Source organism: Engystomops pustulosus, chromosome 5 (genome assembly GCF_040894005.1).
Source record: "Engystomops pustulosus chromosome 5, aEngPut4.maternal, whole genome shotgun sequence".
Taxonomy (NCBI): domain Eukaryota; kingdom Metazoa; phylum Chordata; class Amphibia; order Anura; family Leptodactylidae; genus Engystomops; species Engystomops pustulosus.
In genome coordinates, this window is record NC_092415.1 from 108,433,377 (window position 1) to 108,453,265 (window position 19,889).

At 41.1% G+C, this 19,889-nt stretch overlaps 1 protein-coding gene across 12 annotated transcripts in view; it reads right to left on the bottom strand.

The window, feature by feature from the left end:
- Positions 1-19,889, bottom strand: part of LOC140133136 (uncharacterized) — a 254,866-nt gene that overhangs the window by 196,380 nt on the left and 38,597 nt on the right. For 8 of the 12 annotated variants that reach the window (XM_072152850.1, XM_072152851.1, XM_072152852.1 and 5 more), the window contains exons 3-5: positions 17,885-17,950; positions 15,738-15,768; positions 1,900-2,027 (exon numbers count right to left, since the gene is read on the bottom strand). In XM_072152850.1, the coding sequence (XP_072008951.1) occupies positions 1,900-2,027; positions 15,738-15,768; positions 17,885-17,950 (225 nt within the window). Of the gene's footprint in view, positions 1-1,899; positions 2,028-15,737; positions 15,769-17,884; positions 17,951-19,688; positions 19,777-19,889 lie in introns of those variants that run through there. The other 4 variants (XM_072152859.1, XM_072152858.1, XM_072152860.1 and 1 more) reach the window with 2 other exon arrangements.

Here is a 19,889-nt window from a genome sequence, read left to right on the forward strand (position 1 = left end):
TGGCGGTCACACAGAAATCCAAGATGGCTTCCCCGACCCCAAAGTCAGAACTTACAAGGTCATAGGCATAACCTGGAGGCATCCATTTGCATGTGGTCAAACACAGATCAAATGGTCAGGCTGAATTTACAAAAAACAAAAAAATAAAAATCATAACAATAACCTCTTTATATAAATCAAACAGAAAAAAATTACATGATAAAAAGGATTTAAAAGGATGAGGACCTCCTCAGCCCGGGAGGCGGGCATCGGTATTTCTTTACCGGACGGGCTGCATCAGGTATTTCATAACGGGGGCGGGGAATGGGGGGGGTGGGGAGTACATCAGGCATTTCATTAATAGGAGCGTCTGCATTGCATTTTATTACTAGGGCTCTTCTGCAGGGCATTTTATAACGGGAGCCTGCATGGGGCATTTCATAACTGGGGGAGGCTTGCCATTTCATTACTCAGGGAGTCTGTGACCTATACATTTCCCACCCAAGGCTTGTACTGGAGTCAATAAGTTTTTTTCCAGTTATTTGTAGCAAAATTAGGGGCCTCGGCTTAAACTTGGGTCAACTTATACTCAAGTATATGGTATGTATAAGTAACATAGGTGCAGCAATAAAATATACACTCACCGGTCACTTTATTAGGTACACCTGTCCAACTGCTCGTTAACACTTAATTTCTAATCAGCCAATCACATGGCGGCAACTCAGTGCATTTAGGCATGTAGACATGGTCAAGACAATCTCCTGCAGTTCAAACCGAGCATCAGTATGGGGAAGAAAGGTGCTTTGAGTGCCTTTGAACATGGCATGGTTGTTGGTGCCAGAAGGGCTGGTCTGAGTATTTCAGAAACTGCTGATCTACTGGGATTTTCACGCACAACCATCTCTAGGGTTTACAGAGAATGGTCCGAAAAAAAAAAAAAACATCCAGTGAGCGGCGGTTCTGTGGGTGGAAATGCCTTGTTGATGCCAGAGGTCAGAGGAGAATGGGCAGACTGGTTCGAGCTGATAGAAAGGCAACAGTGACTCAAATCGCCACCAGTTACAACCAAGGTAGGCAGAAGAGCATCTCTGAACGCACAGTACGTCGAACTTTGAGGCAGATGGGCTACAGCAGCAGAAGACCACAGCGGGTGCCACTCCTTTCAGCTAAGAACAGGAAACTGAGGCTACAATTTGCACAAGCTCATCGAAATTGGACAGTAGAAGATTGGAAAAACGTTGCCTGGTCTGATGAGTCTCGATTTCTGCTGCGACATTCGGATGGTAGGGTCAGAATTTGGCGTCAACAACATGAAAGCATGGATCCATCCTGCCTTGTATCAACGGTTCAGGCTGGTGGTGGTGGTGTCATGGTGTGGGAAATATTTTCTTGCCACTCTTTGGGCCCCTTGGTACCAATTGAGCATCGTTGCAACGCCACAGCCTACCTGAGTATTGTTGCTGACCACGTCCATCCCTTTATGACCACAATGTACCCAACATCTGATGGCTACTTTCAGCAGGATAATGCACCATGTCATAAAGCTGGAATCATCTCAGACTGGTTTCTTGAACATGACAATGAGTTCACTGTACTCAAATGGCCTCCACAGTCACCAGATCTCAATCCAATAGAGCATCTTTGGGATGTGGTGGAACGGGAGATTCGCATCATGGATGTGCAGCCGACAAATCTGCGGCAACTGTGTGATGCCATCAAGTCAATATGGACCAAAATCTCTTAGGAATGCTTCCAGCACCTTGTTGAATCTAAGCCACGAAGAATTGAGGCAGTTCTGAAGGCAAAAGGGGGTCCAACCCGTTACTAGCATGGTGTACCTAGTAAAGTGGCCGGTGAGTGTATATATAATACTATAGCAAGTACTACAGAAAAATGTTCACATAAATATGTAAAACTTACCAAAAAAGCCAAGATATGGGAAGAGCTGTCAAGGTGGGTTGCTACGTCCGACAATTCTTCACCACATAATTCACATTTCTTAACAATTCTGTCATAAGGGTGCCTGTAAATTTGTATATATTCAGTGCCTACAAAAATGAAAATTATTACTGCTGAAATATAGACACACACACGCACAGACAAGACCACAACAAAATGCAATTCGACAGCTGTGGAGGAGATGTGCTTTATTGCATTGTTTATACTGCGTTAAAATTGCATTTACAAAACACAATGCGAAGATGTATGAGGGTGCGTTCACACAAGACGACTTTTGATGCGATTTTTAAATGCATCCCAGAAACGCATTCGCCTAAAAAGCTTCTGCGTTTACGTGTTACCATGCGTCTGCCTGGTTTTTATTTTTTGCTGGAAGTGTAAGCAGCTTTGGCTGCTGTAATACCGTTTTTCCCCAAAAAATAAGACAGTGTCTTATATTAATTTTTGCTCTTAAAGAAGCACTAGGTCTTATTTTCAGAGGATGTCTTATTCTCATGAACAAAAAAAATCAACTTCTCCAACATCCTTATAACTCTCCAAACTCAGAATTTCATGCTGAATGTCTTGTGACTCCATTTTTATTAGAATCAATGGCTCATGTTTAGCAATAGCACTTTCTGTAAATTACCACTTCTTGTCCGGGTAGCTGCTTGTATCGCATTTGCAACGCAACAGAGATTTTATCCCATGAATTCTTCCACATGTCTCAACCTTCTGCAGCATCTAAAAGATCCACTAATACTAATGTACGGCGTGAGGGGAGCTGTAGAGATGACTGCCGCTAGGTCTTATTTTCAGGGGAGGCCTTATATTTCTAATCTTGAGAAAAAAATTGTACTTCAGGAGGAGTCTTCTTTTTGGAGAAACAGGGTAAGGTATTGAAACCAGCCAAACGCATGTTGACATCCAAAAATGTATAAAAGCACACCCTTAGGTTAAATTCACATGGCCGCCTGCGGGGACGTATATGCGGCCGCAAATTTGCAGTTGCATGTACGTCCCCATAGACGGCAATAGCGGCACGGCGGGGATACGGGGCGCACACACCGCAAAAAGATAGTGGTGAACGGCCGCATGCTGTGTTTTCTTTGGAGGGAGGAGGGGCGCTTAATGTGTTGGTCTTTAAAACCGTGCAGTTAATCACTGTCTGATGCTGGACGATTAAACCCTTTGTGATCAACAGTCATTGATTTCTGAATGTCTAGAACATTTTTGCCCTGCTCTTTTTTAAATGACAATATCTTTTGAACTGCTGTACATATAGTAGTTAAAACATTTTAATGAGAGGTAACAATGTTACAATGTGTATCTCTGGATTTGTTTCACCTAGAAACACAATCCTGGGAGATTCTCTTTAATATGGGACTTGAATTCTGTTTCAAGGTGCCACAGTGAGATGACCTTGCAGCATAGTCATGCCCCACCCCCTTTATGGAGACTGTGCCCCTTTTTGGACTAAAAATGGTCTATCCCTTAATAAATGTGGCACACAGCATTTCAGGTGCAAATAACTCCAGTATTCTGATGTAGATAGATACACATCCTCAAATGGTTTATTTAATGTACAGGGAAATGGTTAATAGACAAGGGATAGGTGGCAGATAAAAATGTAACTTTTAATGTTATATGGTTAAAATATCTTTTTTTTGTCTTTTATTATTCAAACCATACACAGAAAAGATAAAATAAATAAATTATCGAACTTACAGGGCAAGAACTGCTGGTATTACCTTCCTACATGCAGATTTCTTTGAGCTCACTGTGTAAACAGGGGCAGAACTTGACTGCTGGTGCCGAAACACAGGATCTACAGTTGAGGAGCAGAGAGGGCCCCAGCAATCAAAGGGTGTTTTCTGGCCACTCACTGGACTGACCAGAGCTCGATCAACTCAACTGAACAAGGTAAGTTCAATGATTTTTTGTGAATCTTTGTCTTGCCTGTGATGTTGGTCCAGTGTTTGAGTTAGTTTCACTTCTGAGCCAACCCGAGGGTGAAAAGGTCTCTAACTCTGTTGTGTAGTTTGAAAAATTTATACATTGTTTTGGAGTCACTGCCAACCCAGGTTACTCTAAGCCTTCTCCTGCCCGGGTGTGGTTAATGCTGCAGCGGTGGAAATATTGAGTTGTGTTCGGGTCTCATATAGAAGACACTGCCAGTTTTATTTTAATTGGGTTGGATGGTTATGCAGGTCCCAAGTCCCAAGTCTTGAAGAGTGAGTAGGGGCTTGGGGCTAGTGTTGCTTTGTACTGGTATGTGGTGGTGCCCCTAGACCTGGTTCCTTTTGGGTAGGGACGTTAGAGAGGGATAGCATGAGCGTGGCACAGTGGGGAAGCACAAGGCTCCTCATAAGTCGTTGTTAGACATCATGAGGTTGTTATTTCATGACTGGAGGAACCAGTGGAGATTTAACTGCGGTAGAAGGTGAAACTGTATTAATTCCGGAAACAAACTGATTGTACATTGGGCAGCTGCTATCAAATTCATTATAAGAGGACAGAAAAAACTGAAGCTTGTCTTGGTTAAAGTCTTTGTTTAAGAAGTCCTCTTTGCAGAGATAAAGGGAGACATTCAAGTAGATTTACTGCAAGACACTCTTAGATGTGAGATTCTTTACATACGCATTATATAATATATATATTTATATATTAATATCCAATTTGGAGAATAGATCAATACATTCAGAGTGGCACAAAAGGTTTTATTGTGCAAATCCAAATCAGTTGCAATAACTTGCAGCCAAAGCAAAGTCCAGGATAGTGCAGCCGCAGTAAGTGGGGACTGCAGCCCCATAAAAGGGTAAGAAAATATATATGTTATCTTGCCTATAAAGCCTCCAGTGTCTCTGGTCAGGATAGCTGTCTATGCGTCTACAGGTGTACAGTTTTGACCAAAGTAAAGCTCTGCTTATTGAACCTGGTCATATACAAGTATTGATCTTCTGTGGGTTGCTAATAGCTGTGAGTTATGTAGTGAAGTAATCAGCCATCATTTGTTTCATTAGTTATGATACCGCCATACAGGCTGATGTATAAGATATTTCCCCAGCAAGAAGCAGAAGTTAAATATTCCTGCGGGAATAATGAATTAGCTAAAAGGAATGTAACAAAGATATAGTAGGTTGTAAATTATGAGATTTATGTGGCGGATCCTTCAGTGTGCCCGCTTAGCTAAGAGAGCTCGATAGAAAGAGACAGGCAATATGAGACATGTCAAAGTTGTTGTGGAGAGTAGTTTGAATAACTTTAGAAAAAAAGTTGTGTTTTGAAAAAAAAATTGAAATTAGGCAAAAAATTCAAAATTGTTTTGTTCAAAATTTTCTGCTTTTCAGGGAGATAGTCAAAGCACCTAAGTAACTATATAACCAACATTTCGCAAATGTCTACTTTATAATCATCAGAGTTTTAAGCATCCTCTCTTTTTTTAGGTTAGGAAGGTCAGAATTGTGGGTGTAATTTTTCTCATATTTATGAAAATCGCCAAAACCCTTATTTAGAGCCACCTGCTCAGCTTTACGTGACTTTGAGAAGCCTAAATAGCAGCAAAACCAAATTACTGTATATACTCGAGTATAAGCCGACCCGAGTATAAGCCGAGACCCCTCATTTTACCACCAAAAACTGGGAAAACCTATTGACTCGAGTATAAGCCGAGGGTGTAGTATACAGCCAGCCCCCAAGAGGTTTACAGCCTGCCCCCATAAAGTATACAGCCTGCCCCCATAAAGTATACAGCCTGCCCCCATAAAGTATACAGCCTGCCCCCATAAAGTATACAGCCTGCCCCCTGCCAAGCGAATAAAAAAATAAAAAACTTAATACTCACCCTCCGGTGTCCGGATCGTTGGCGCGGTTCCCGATCTTCAGCGCGGTACCAGGCGGCGCCTCATCTTCTCTCTTTCTTCTATAGCCGGCAGATCGCGTCCATGCGATCTGCCGGCGGGCGCGCACTATGATACCGCGGTGACACCGCTGCATCTTACTGTGCGCCCGCCGGCAGATCGCATGGACGCGATCTGCCTGCTACAGAAGAAAGAAGAGGAGCCGCCGCCGTCTGGTACCGCGCTGAGGATCGGGAGCCTCGCGCGGAAGATCGGGACACCGGAGGGCGAGTATTACGGTTTTTAATTTTTCTTGACTCGTGTATAAGCCAAAGTGAGGTTTTTCAGCACATTTTTTGTACCCAAGTTCTCCCGAGTATAAGGATTTCCCATATGTGCTGGTAAACTGCTGTATGGGCACACGGCCAGGGATAGAATAGAAGTAGCGCCATTCACAGCAGGTTTCCATTTTCACATTTTACAGGCTATAAAGTGTTATTTTTTTTTTTGTAAATTTGGACATAGGGGGGGATTATTTTTTTTGTAGATGAGATCCATTTTTCAGGTACATCATTTACGGTGGGTTCCATTGCTACTAATCGGATTTTGTTAGCTCTTTCTTGGTGGTGGTTAAAAATTATCATTCACCCCTTAACGCCGAAGCCACTTTTCACCTTCCTGACACGGCCCAAGTTTTCAAGTCTGCCATAAATCTGAGTAACTTCATAACACTTTAACAAATCCAAGTGATTTTTAATTGTTTTCCTGTGAAACTTTGTACTTCATGTTAGTTGAAAATTTTTGAAGGTATGTTTTGCGTTTATGAAAAAAACGATTATTTGGTAAACATTTGGAAAAATTCTCAAAAAATTTGTCCATCTCAATCTCTACTTTTTCTATACATAGTCATAACAGCAAAAAAACATAACTAACATTCACCGAATGTCTACTTTATGTGGACATGTTTTTTATGGGCTTTGAACGTTATGTACGTTTTTTCACATTTTCATAAAAAACGCTAAATCCTGCTATTGAGGGACCTGCTCAGGTTTCAAGTCACTCTAACCCCTTCCTGCACCTTGACGCGATACTACGTCATAGGATTCGCGGTGGTTCCCGCACCTTGACGTAGTATCACGTCATGGCAATCACCCTGGTTCAGAAGCTGAGCCCGGGCGATCGCCGCGGGATCCCGGCGGTACGCGGTAGCCGGGACCCCACAGTAACAGCCAGGATCGCGACTATCGCGATCCCGGCTGTTTAAACCTATAGACGCCGCGGTCATTGTGACCGCAGCGTCTATGGTAAATCACACGGAGGTGCTGATCGTTGCCATGGCAACCCTGAAGCCCGATAAGGACCCCAGGGTTGCCTTCACTAGAAGCCTGTTAGGATCGTGCTTACAGCACGATCTAACAATGCTGATGTCAGCCTATGCAGAATGCATAGGCTGACTATGTAATATGCTGCAATACATTAGTATTGCAGTATATTACAATGAACAAGTGATCACTTGTTCATGTCCCACCCCGGGACAAAATAAAACAGTAAAAAAAAAGTTTAAAAAAAAAAAGAGCAATTAAAAAAAAAAATTATTAAAAAAGAATAAAAGTCCCATCCCATGCAATTACCCAATAAAACATAAAAAAAAGTGAAAATCACCAAAAAAACACAACATATTGGGCATCAAAACGTCCGTTACAACCCGTACAATAAAATCGTCACTGAATCCGTAAGGTGAACGGCGTAAAAAAAACCACAAAAAAAAACTTTTCACATCTGACCTCATAAAAAGTAATCAAAAAGTAACATTTACCCGGATATGATACCAAGAATAAGTACAGCTTGCCCCGCAAAAATTAAGCTATAAACCAGCTCTGTAAACAAAAAAATATAAATGTTCTGCCCATTGTTACATGGCGATACAAAAACAAGCAAATTTCTCACAAAATGAGTTGTATACTCTGCAAAACAAGTTAACCATAAAAAAGCCATATAAATGGGGTATCGCCGTAATCGTGATGACCCATAGAATAAAGATAACACATACATTTTTATGGTATGGTGAACAACCGGCGAAAAAAATGCTAAAAACCATAAACAAGAATTAATGATTTTTTAACCACCACCAAGAAAGAGTTAATAAAATCTGATTATTAGCTATTGAGCCCCCCTGTAAATGATGCACCTGAAAAGTGGATCTCATCCACAAAAAATTAATCTCCCATATGTCCAAATTACAAAAAAAATAAAACATTTTATAGCCTGTAAGATGTGACGTTGCAGATCTGCTCTGAATGGCGCCTCCTTCCGTTCTATGCCCGGCTGTGCGCCCATACAGCAGTCACCACCACATATGGGGCATCCTCATACTCGGGAGAAATTGGGTATCAAACTTTGTGGAGTTTTTTGTCATTTAATACTTTGTAACGGTTTAATTTTTGGCCAAAATTAATATATTGTCTAAAAAAATTACAGCTTGTAAATTACACCTCCATATTGTTTTAACCCATGTGAAGTATCTAAAGGGTTAACACACTTATTAAAGTTGATTTTTTACACAGAGGGGTGTAGTTTCTAAAATGGCGTGATATATGGGGTTTTACTGCTGTTTAGGCCTCTCAAAGTCAGTTAAAGCTGAGCATGTGCCTCTAAATAAGGGTTTTGGCGATTTTCATAAAAATGAGAAAAATTGCACCCGAAATTCTGAACCTCCTAACAACCTAGAAAAGAGAGAAGATGCATAAAACCCTATGCCGATATAAAGCAGACATTCGGGAAATGTTAGTTATAATGTTACTTGGGTGCTATGACTATCTGCCTGAAAAACAGAAAATTTTGAACTTTGAAAATGAATAATTTTAAGAAATTTTTGCCAAATTTCAATTTTTTTCATAACTAAACACAAAAGATATCATCAAAATTTTTCTATTACTTTGAAGTACAATATGTGACGGTAAAACAATCTCAAAATCCCTTGTTTAAGTTAAAGCGCCACAAAGTTATAACCTCCTATAATGACACAGGGCAAATTTTAAAAATCAGGCCTGGTCCTAAAGGTCTAAAATGGCACAGACACGAAGGGGTTAAGAGGCCTAAATAAAAGTAAAACCCCATAAATTACCCCATTACAGAAACTACACCCCTCAACATCCATAAAACTACTTTTATGAAGTTTGTTAACCCTTTAATTGTTTTACAGGGGTGAAAAAAAAAAAATCGGATGCAATTTTGAAATTAAACATTTTTTTGGCTAATTGAATGTGTTTTTCATAAAATGTACAAATTCATTTAAATCTGACTAGCCTTGCATGGCATCACTTCTCCACAGAGATTGTGATCTTATACCATACTTCTGTCTTGGTGTGATTTCTTTGAGCTCACTCAGTGGATTTTATTAACAATTAGAGAATCTGAGGTTGTGTAAACAGAGGTAGAACTTGACACACACAAGGCTTGCATTGCATTTGATATAGCCGTGGAAGGGCTGGTGGTGGAGGTATCGGATGTTTCCTGGCGCTCAGACGTAAGGAATTTGTCGACCAATCTCTTAGAAGAATCTTTATTGAGACGCGTTTCGGCTCGGAATACAAGCCTTCGTCTGGCATAAATAACAGAGTGAAGTCACAATTCTTAAATACTCAAAAACTGGAAGGGGATTCCTAACCAGATGTACAAAAGAAAATCTAAAATAGATTTTGCAACATTTTTTTTGTGTATAAAATATACATCAACATCACATTGTATTATAAAGATGTTCGGTCGAAACAGGACGATGCGATCTGATAAAAACTATAAGAAAAAGAGAGGTAGTGTGAAAAAGGTTACGGAGCTGTTATGCCACCGGTAGGAATTGGTTGGGAGGCAATCAGCACATCACCATAGACTTGCTGTACAGCTGAAGTAAAGCTGCATTGTGGATTATTCTATGTGGACTGACTGATCACACTCAAAAGAGCACCCTTAACGGAATGTAATATACTGTGTTATTAGATTTTTCAAAAATGGTGAGCGTTAAAGAAAATGGCTACAAGGCAGCCCATGCAGCGTCGCTGTATCGGGGCGGTAGCAATTCCTTGCGTCCGCTGGTTGACATGTTAACAGGAGCTTACTCCCGAGTAGAGGTGGAGCAACACGATAACTTTCTCCATGTGGATCAGTTGGTCACACTGGGTATGTACCATAACTGGATATGATATGCAGAGTTATTGCGTTTTTCAGATGGCAGTGTTTGGCTGGGTGAGAAACCAATGGAATTAACGTAGATGGTTTATGAAATATAGTGCTCATATATTATAGGTGTATGATGTGCTCTAATCTGTATGTGTTAAATAGACTATTTTCTTATTGAGACCATTAGGTATTAAAGTGTTAAATTTGTAAATCCAAAAGGACTCCCTTCTGTTTAGGGACTTTATCCTATTTTGCTGGGTTTTAGGAATCTGCTTAATAGGGGTAACTGTTAGGGATTCAAAGGTGCATTCTCTTTCCATCTCCAAATGTTTGGAGAGACTGTTTCTGATATTTCTGTTTTGCTCTTTGTCTATGGCCATTAAGGCGAACTCTGAGGGTCTGTATCGTTCTCCCTACATATTGGAGACCGCATGCACATGTAATTACGTAAATAACGAAATCCGACCCGCACGAGAGATCTTGTTTTATCGTGATTGTGGTTTTGCTCCAGCATCGATGTTCTCACAGCATAGGCATTTCATATGGCCACATTTTCTTATGCCCCCTTTTTGGTTGTTCTTCAGTTCCATTGTTGTCTCAATTTTTCTTAATCTGCTTGTGACTATGATGTTTTTTATTGTGGTGGCCTTTCGGAATGTGATCTTTGTTTTTTTCAGAATCGAATCCTTGAGGAGGGGATCCCAATGTTTGTTCAAGACCTTGCGTATTTCTTTGTTCCCATTATCAAAGGTGGTGATAAAATTAAAAGAGTGGTCATTTGTTCTTTTTATTATTAAAAAGCTCTGCTGGTTTCTCACTTCTTGTTTTTATCAATTCTTTCTGTTGGTTTAGATTTATCCAGTACCAGTTTTTTGGATAAGTTTTTTGTCTAAACCTAATTTTTAGAATCAATGACAATGGTATTAGCTGAATGGCACGTTCTTGAGACATTTTTGATAGTGGGCACTCTGATATTCGAGAAAACTTAAAGTGGGTTTTTGTGATCAACATCTCCCCCTCATGTCTGTTTTCGAGGTCCAGGAACACTTTTTTTCTTTGTCCATGTTCATGGTAAACTTAAGCCCCCCCCTCATTATTATTGATGGATTGTACGAAATCGATGTCCTCCTGTTCCTTTCCTTTCCATAGGAAGAAGAGGTCATCAATGTATCGTTTGTAAAACATTATACATTGTGACCATGTGGTAGCTGCTAGAATGTATAGGGACTCGAACCGCCGCATAAACAGATTAGCGTAGCTTGGGGCTACCCAAGTCCAAACACTCCGAAACCCTCACCATCTTTGAAAGATCCAATAACACGGTATATTACATTCCGTTAAGGGCGCTCTTTTGAGTGCGATCAGTCAGTCTACATAGAATAATCCACAACGCAGCTTTACTTCCGCTGCACAGCAAGTCTATGGTGACTTAGTAACCAGCTCACACTTCCACTTGTAATAGCGGCGTTGTGCTGATTGCCTCGCAACCAATTCCTAGCAGTGGCATAACAGCTCCGTAACCCTTTTCACACTACCTCTCTTTTTCTTATAGTTTTTATCAGATTGGATCGTCCTGCTTCGATCGAACATCTTTTTAATACAATGTAATGTTGATGTACACTCACCGGCCACTTTATTAGGTACACCATGCTAGTAACGGGTTGGAAACCCTTTTGCCTTCAGAACTGCCTCAATTCTTCGTGGCTTAGATTCAACAAGGTGCTGGAAGCATTTCTCAAAGATTTTGGTCCATATTGACATGATGGCATCACACAGTTGCCGCAGATTTGTCGGCTGCACATCCATGATGCGAATCTCCCGTTCCACCACATCCCAAAGATACTCTATTGGATTGAGATCTGGTGACTGTGGAGGCCATTTGAGTACAGTGAACTCATTGTCATGTTCAAGAAACCAGTCTGAGATGATTCCAGCTTTATGACATGGCGCATTATCCTGCTGAAAGTAGCCATCAGATGTTGGGTACATTGTGGTCATAAAGGGATGGACATGGTCAGCAACAATACTCAGGTAGGCTGTGGCGTTGCAACGATGCTCAATTGGTACCAAGGGGCCCAAAAAGTGCCAAGAAAATATTCCCCACACCATGACACCACCACCAGCCTGAACCATTGATACAAGGCAGGATGGATCCATGTATTCATGATGTTGATGCCAAATTCTGACCCTACCATCCGAATGTCGCAGCAGAAATCGAGACTCATCAGACCAGGCAATGTTTTTCCAATCTTCTACTGTCCAATTTCGATGAGCTTGTGCAAATTGTAGCCTCAGTTTCCTGTTCTTAGCTGAAAGGAGTGGCACCCGGTGTGGTCTTCTGCTGCTGTAGCCCATCTGTCTCAAAGTTTGACGTACTGTGCGTTCAGAGATGCTCTTCTGCCTACCTTGGTTGTAAAGGGTGGCGATTTGAGTCACTGTTGCCTTTCTATCAGCTCGAACCAGTCTGCCCATTCTCCTCTGACCTCTGGCATCAACAAGGCATTTCCGCCCACAGAACTGCCGCTCACTGGATGTTTTTTCTTTTTCGGACCATTCTCTGTAAATCCTAGAGATGGTTGTGCTTGAAAATCCCAGTAGATCAGCAGTTTCTGAAATACTCAGACCAGCCCTTCTGGCACCAACAACCATGCCACGTTCAAAGGCACTCAAATCACCTTTCTTCCCCATACTGATGCTCGGTTTGAACTGCAGGAGATTGTCTTGACCATGTCTACATGCACCGAGTTGCCGCCATCTGATTGGCTGATTAGAAATTAAGTGTTAACGAACAGTTGGACAAGTGTACCTAATAAAGTGGCCGGCGAGTTTATATTTTATACACAAAAAAAAATGTTCGAAAATCTCTCGTTTTATATTTTCTTTTGTACATCCGGTTAGGAATCCCCTGCCAGTTTTTATGAGTATTTAAGAATTGTGACTTCACTCTGTTATTTATGCCAGACGAAGGCTTGGATTCCGAGCCAAAACGTGCGCAATAAAGATTCTTCTAAGAGATTGGTCGACGAATTCCTTACGTCTGAGCGCCAGGAAAGATCCGATACCTCCACCACCATTTCTGGGCCCTTCCACTGGAGTCGTCGTCTGACTTCCCAGAAGCAGTTCCATGCTAGGAGGTGGATGTCGGCAGCCATTCGGAGAGATCACACAAAGGGAGTATATACCAGCTATTACCCTAAATCACCTATTTGATGAATTACATTAGGAAGGCGCTTTTTGTTTGGTTTTTGTCTCCTCTACAACCACCATATACTTGGTTTCCACAATTCCTCCAGGTGGTCTCCAGGTTTGTCTACACATTTGAGACAGACGAAATTTGTGCGCTCACCACGGCCCCCATAGAAGTCTACGGCACCTGGTCACAGCAAGAACGCTGTGCCTCACTGCACCGTGACAGAGCTGGGCAGCCACTTGGCTTTCAATGGAGACGGGAAGGGTGAGAAGCATTCATCCCTTCCTTCCTCCAGCTACGACCTTGTCCGAACATATGTTTGTGTGGCCTACCGTATAAACTTGAGTATAAGCTATGTTTTTCAGCAAAATTTTTGTGCTGAAAACTCTCCACTTGGCTTATACTCGAGTGTATAAAAAGAAAAATTAGTACTCACCTGTGGCAATAGACCCTTCTTCTCCCCCGGATTGTTTCTTGCGCTTGACTCTAGCTTCGGCTTCCTGGGGAGGGCGGGCCGAGGCGCATCCATGCTCTATGCCGCATACACGCACACGCCGTGACGTCATCAGGCATGGACATGCTGCATCGTAGTGTGTGCGTGCGGGAAGAGAGCATAGACGTGCTTCTCCCTGCACTGCCAAGAAGCCGAATGCTGAGCTGAGAAGGCAAGCCGGGGGAGAAGAGGACGCCGGGAGTGAGTACCAATTTTTTATATTTTTATTTTGTGGGGCAAAGCTGAACATTTTTTTAATTTATTATTTTTTTTAAACGGGGCTCTGGTGGAAATTTTATTAAAAAGTAATTGCTGCATTTTACACCCTTGGCTTATACTGAGTCAATAAGTTTTTCCATTTTTTTGTGGCAAAAATAGGTAAGTCGGCTTATACTTGGGTCAGCTTATACCAGAGTATATATGGCAAGTCTGCGTTCACATGTGACATTTACAATGTGTTTTTAAACACCTAAGTAGAGGAGATTTACCAAATTACAAAATGCAATGTGTTAATAGCACATAACGAATAAACATTGTGTTAACGAAACACAAACATTGACACAATGTTAATGCATACAATGTAAGCACCGGGTGCACTGATGCCAGAATTTTGAGTGTGATACGATACCCATAAAAGTATACATTCAAGAAAAGAAAAAAAAACAATTATCTTAATGTTTATGGTGCCGTCACATGGGGCATTTACATTCCGTTTAAATGCAATGCAAATGTATGTGGGTGGAGCTCAGCCTAATCACATATGCATTTACATTGAAACGGTCAACCTGTGATTTGCCAGGAGAGCTTTAGTGTTTTATGACAGTGTAGTATTGCAAAGATTATACTGGTAATGTTAATATAAAATAGAATGCTAAATATAAGGGGCGTTTAGATGGGTGTTTTTGATGTCTGTACGCTATCCTTTTTTTGCGGATGGCACATGGACCCAATGTTTCCCATGTCACATGTTCATTTTTTTTCACGAATGCACAGACAGTGAGAAAAAAATTGCACCATGGATTATTTTGTCTCGCATGCGGACCATGTAGATCCATGGAATGACTTCCATGGATCTACATGGTCCGCATGCGATACAAAATCAGGGTAATGGATTCGTATGCAGTGTTATTTCTCAAATGTTGCTAGGCAACTGTCTTGCCAAGTGACAGATTCTTTGGATTCCGTGTTATAGTATTCGAAAATGTATCTCTATATATCAGTGTATTAAGCCTGTGTCCCAGTGAAATTCTTAGGTCGACAAAACAGTCCCAGAGACAGCCAGTGGAGAGAGGCTCTGTCATGTATGGCAAGTGGTGCGTGGAGGTTGTGGGATCAAATATCTGGGAAAAAATTATTTAATCGCAAAATTTAGAGCCTTGTGTCTGCGAATGCCCTGGGAAACGTAGTGACATGGACAGATGGTGATATTTCCCTGATCACATGGTCCCTGTTCTCCCGGTAACCTGACATCTCTCAAAAGGATTCCCTGCAGATAAATACAAGTAGTATGTACAACAGTAGAAGTCTTTCAGTACCACAAGTAACACAAACCCGGTATTGAACTTTAAAACTACTGCACAAGTATGGATATTTCGATGCATCGTGCAACCCTAGTAAGCACCATGTTTCAAAGCAGCCTTTCCGTATGTGTTTCATTCAATGCATTAACACTTGCGTTTGCAAAACGCAATGTTACAATGTGTTAACATTGCGTTTTGTAAATGCTAATCTCTTCTCAGTTGTTGTATTGCGTTTCAAAACACAAAGTAAAAACGAGAGGTGTGAACATAGCCTTAGCAAAATGTTAACGCAATACAATTAGGCAACGTTGTATTGAGTTTCAAACGCTACGTTAGGTTATGAACACATTCCAGCTAAATTGTGCTTTTCAATAGCAACATGTGAACACACCCCAACAGTGATGTGAACTGGACCTTAGAAAGATAATGGTCATTAAATGTATCAATTGTCAGACACAAATCACAGTTGTTGTATAGGAACAGTGTGCCTTGTGGAGACAATTGGGTTGCAATCATGTGTGTCATTTTTATAGAGCTTAATTTTTTTTTTACAGAATGTTAGATCCTTAGGTAATAACTATATTTTAAGTACTATATAATCTTACCTTCACAGGACTTGGACAAAGGAGCTTTCATCTTTGAAAAGGAAGGGGGGGGGGAGTGAAGAAGAAAAATTGAAACAATAAGAAAACATTCTCAAAACAGCCCAGCACCTTACGGCTTTTCAAGATACTTTGAGCTACATATTCTACAGTAAAGGGTATATCACTTTATAACATCAAATTTAGGGCCCTCCCTACCCCTCCACTTTCCATAGAAAGCCCAGCGACCACATGGCAAGGCCAGTCGAATATATAATTTGCTGGGCAGATGACTGGCTCGATCACATTGAAGCCAGTCACAGCTCACAGAAAATGTAAACTAAACACAATAAAAACCATATGCAATAGAGCATAAATTCACAATTTATACTAATAAAAGTATACACCAGGGGCGTTGCTAGGGTGGTAAAAGATCTGGGGCACGGGCCCCAATGCATGTGTATCACACTTTCAGCAATACCCCCTCCTGTACACAGGAGAAATCCCTACTTGTTACATACAGTGACTGCTGGTGACATGTCCACTTCACTATTAGACATCACCACGTCTCCTTCCTGTGGAGATCACCACACAGACATGTTATGTCCTTCATTGTCACAATATCTTGGTTCCGTTGAAGTTAAAAATGCATCACAATCAGTTTTGAGGTGGTTTTAGGTGCAGTTTTGTTATTTTATGTTAACATTTGTGGAGCAGGTTTCCCCTTCAAACTCAAATTCACCCGTTCAGATCAGTTCTTTCACCTGTTAAATTAACAAAACTGCCCCTAAAACTACCTCAAAACTGATTGTAACTGCAATGTGTGAACACACCCAGACAGTTATCCTGCTGCTGCCCTAACACTCTCCCAAATTACTGCAAGGCTGCACTCACAAGTTTGCATCTAAACAAATACAAGACACCAGGTGCTCTTATCCATCACATAACCATCACTGGAAACTCATGTGTGAACATGCCCTAAGAAATGTCCTCCGGTAATGGGCTCCACGCACGGGCCCCCAGTAATGGGCCCCATATAGATCTGCCTATATTCTCCCTCTCACCTCACTCGTGCATCTGTACACTGCTTCCCCCTGCAGGTCATGTGATCGTGACATCACAGGTCCTGCAGGGAAAGCAATCTAGGCTGTGTACTGTGAAGCTTCTCATCACGATCTATGTCCAGAGCACATAGGATAGTGGTGAGAGAGGGGAAGATGCCCGGGCAGCGGGACTGATGTCCTGCTGACCCAGGGAGATCCGTGGCACCAGCCAAAAGATCCGAGGCACGAGCCCCGGATCTTTTGACCTAGCGACGCCCTTGGTATACACCAAATTAAAATTACTTTACAAGGAGTAGTCGGCAAAATAAATAACGATTTAGAGCTAGATGGTTCATAAAAGTGTCTGCTCAGAGTCCCGAGCACACTCTGGACTCTTACACTAACAAGACTAGGGAGATATAGAAGCTATAACAGCAATAAAACTGAGCAAAATTGTAAAGTAAGGGGCTAAAAATTATCTTTTATTTTTTAAATATCACTTCAAATTCAGACTTGAGAAAACACCTTTAAACAGCCCTGTACATGGAAAATGTGTGCCTAAATTATAATTGCAAATGACTGAAATATGGGAATCTACTTATGAACTCATCATAGCTGCAAAGCACAAATGACACATCTTCCCCATACAATGTTACTACAAAAATAAAAAAGGGTCTTATTTTCTGGGTTAGGGCTATTTTTTAAAGGGTGTCTTATTCATCCTCCCCCAATCACCAAAAGTCAAAATTTATACTTGAAGAAACAAATCAACATTTATTCAAATAGAATTATGTCATCTTCTGGATTATCATAACACTCCAAACCCTTTAAGAATATGTTAGCTCCCTCCTGCTCCTTCATGTTGCCTTCAGCTATTAGGCAGGGGTGGGGCATATTTCAAAGAAACCGTTCTGGTGTCAATTTAAAAAGGAGAATGAACATTTTAAAAGACGTTTCAAGGTGCCACAGATATATCCATTTTGGGGTTAGAACTTATGGAGAAACGTGGTAATTTAAATACCAACAGACTGGGTGTAATTTATGTAAAGTGGACCAACTGTAATTGTAACATCTAAGCTGATTAACTTGACCCAAAAATAAAGGCTTCTGAAATATTGGCCTGCTCACCCGATGTTTCTTTCCATTTAAATGACTTTCAAATGTTGAAGCAGAAAAAACAGTAACATTACAAACCTAGGTAGAAAACAAAATTAAAAATGGTTAGTTATGTCAATTCTTATATTTCCTGTAAAGGTAATCAGTTCTACAACAACGAAACCAATAGTGCTATACACAGCATTGAAAAGGAGCTGAAAAGTCCCTGTGAGCACAAACCGATTAAAAAGGAAGGAAAAGGCTCTTATGTACCTGCAAACAGGTGTGATACAGAGCAATCTGGTCCTAATTTCAGATGAGACTTTGAAGCTGCTTTCACATGCAGTGTTTGAATTGCATTTTGAAGCAATGCGAAAATGTGGAGTGTGTTTCCTATGACAAGCTATTTAGTAGAAGCACATTACTACCAAGGTCATGTTCCTCAATACCACAGAAAACAGGAGCCACTCAGTTCTCAAATATAAAATTAAACAGAAATTTATTTAGTACTTAATTACAATGGATGTGTTAATGGAAGATATCCAATAATACAAGTCCGAGTTGACTAAACCCCTGCATAGCACTATAGGGCAGTGATTGCAAACCTTTTAGAGACCGAGTGCCCAAACTTCAACAAAGACCCGCTTATTTATCGCAAAGTGCCAACACAGAAATTTAATTTGTGATTTATACTCCCTTCTCGGACACAGTTTTCATAGATACCAGCACCCTGAGGACACCAATATAGCAGAAAAAAGGCCCAGGTACAGCTGTCACTTTAAAATACCTCTTTGCACAGCAAGTCCTGGGCTGTCTGGGACTGCAGGAAGATACCTGGAGTCATCTCTGATGATGGCCCGAGTGCCCACAGAAAGGGCTCCAAGTGCCACCTCTGGCACCAGTGCCATAGGTTCGCCATCACTGCTATAGGGTATGTCCACCATACAAGTAACATATACCTACATTGATGCCTCTAAAAAAAGTCTCCACTATACATGGATATTAAACTAATATACAATGCTAGTTATAGTATATTCAAATGGTGAAGTTAAAGATAATAGACCAGTGTCTTACCCATTTTTCCCTACAAGATATGGCTCAGAATAACCAGTTCCTCATCTGCATACAACTCTATACATCCTAGAGCAGTGATGGCGAACCTTTTAGAGTGCCTAAACAGTGAGCCAAAACCCACTTATCTATACTTATCCAAGTGACGACACAAGTTAGCCTTCTTCATACAACCTTCATAGGGTGAAGTCACACACGGCAATTAAAAACGGACAAAAACGCATGTGTCATTTTAAAAACGGATGTGTTTTTTGCGATCTGAAAACGTCCCAAACACGCCGTGTGTGACATCACCCATAGCTCTGCGGCGGATATGTCTGTCGCAGAGCGTGAAGGGGTTAATCAAAATATGTTTTCCATTTAACCTTATCTTTACAGTATTACACTAGGGTTGCACCTTTGTTTTGTGCTTATCCCCCTGTGGCTAGACATATGGATATTTCTGTTTGTATCCACTTTTCAGGTACCTCTGATCCCAATTAGTTTTTATGCCCTCCTTTACCCTTTCTAATATATTTTGCTCTGGCCTTGTTTCTAATTTAATTAAAAGAGTATTCCAGGAATATGAACGTCTGATACAAAAACCCATAATGCTATAAATAAATGAATGTAACAAAACTCAATGTCATTAATTACAAAATTGAGCTTAAATAGTTTAATTTTATGCTTTACAAAATTTTATGGCCTCTCTAAAGTTATCACCAAGAGGGCTGCCACTGGGAACTACAAGTCCCAAGATCCTTTAGTACTCAGTAATTCCTCCTACCTCTTATACTCTGCTCCCAGTGGTGATATAACAGGTTTTCCTGCTCTGTTACCATAGTAATGATGTGTAACTGCCATCACCAAAACACTGGCCATACTGGCTGCACTGCAACCAACCGACTACAGCCAAACATAGTGGTGATCACATGACCTTCCCAGGCAGGTGCAGGACATGTGATGTGGACATGTGACCAGCGGCCAT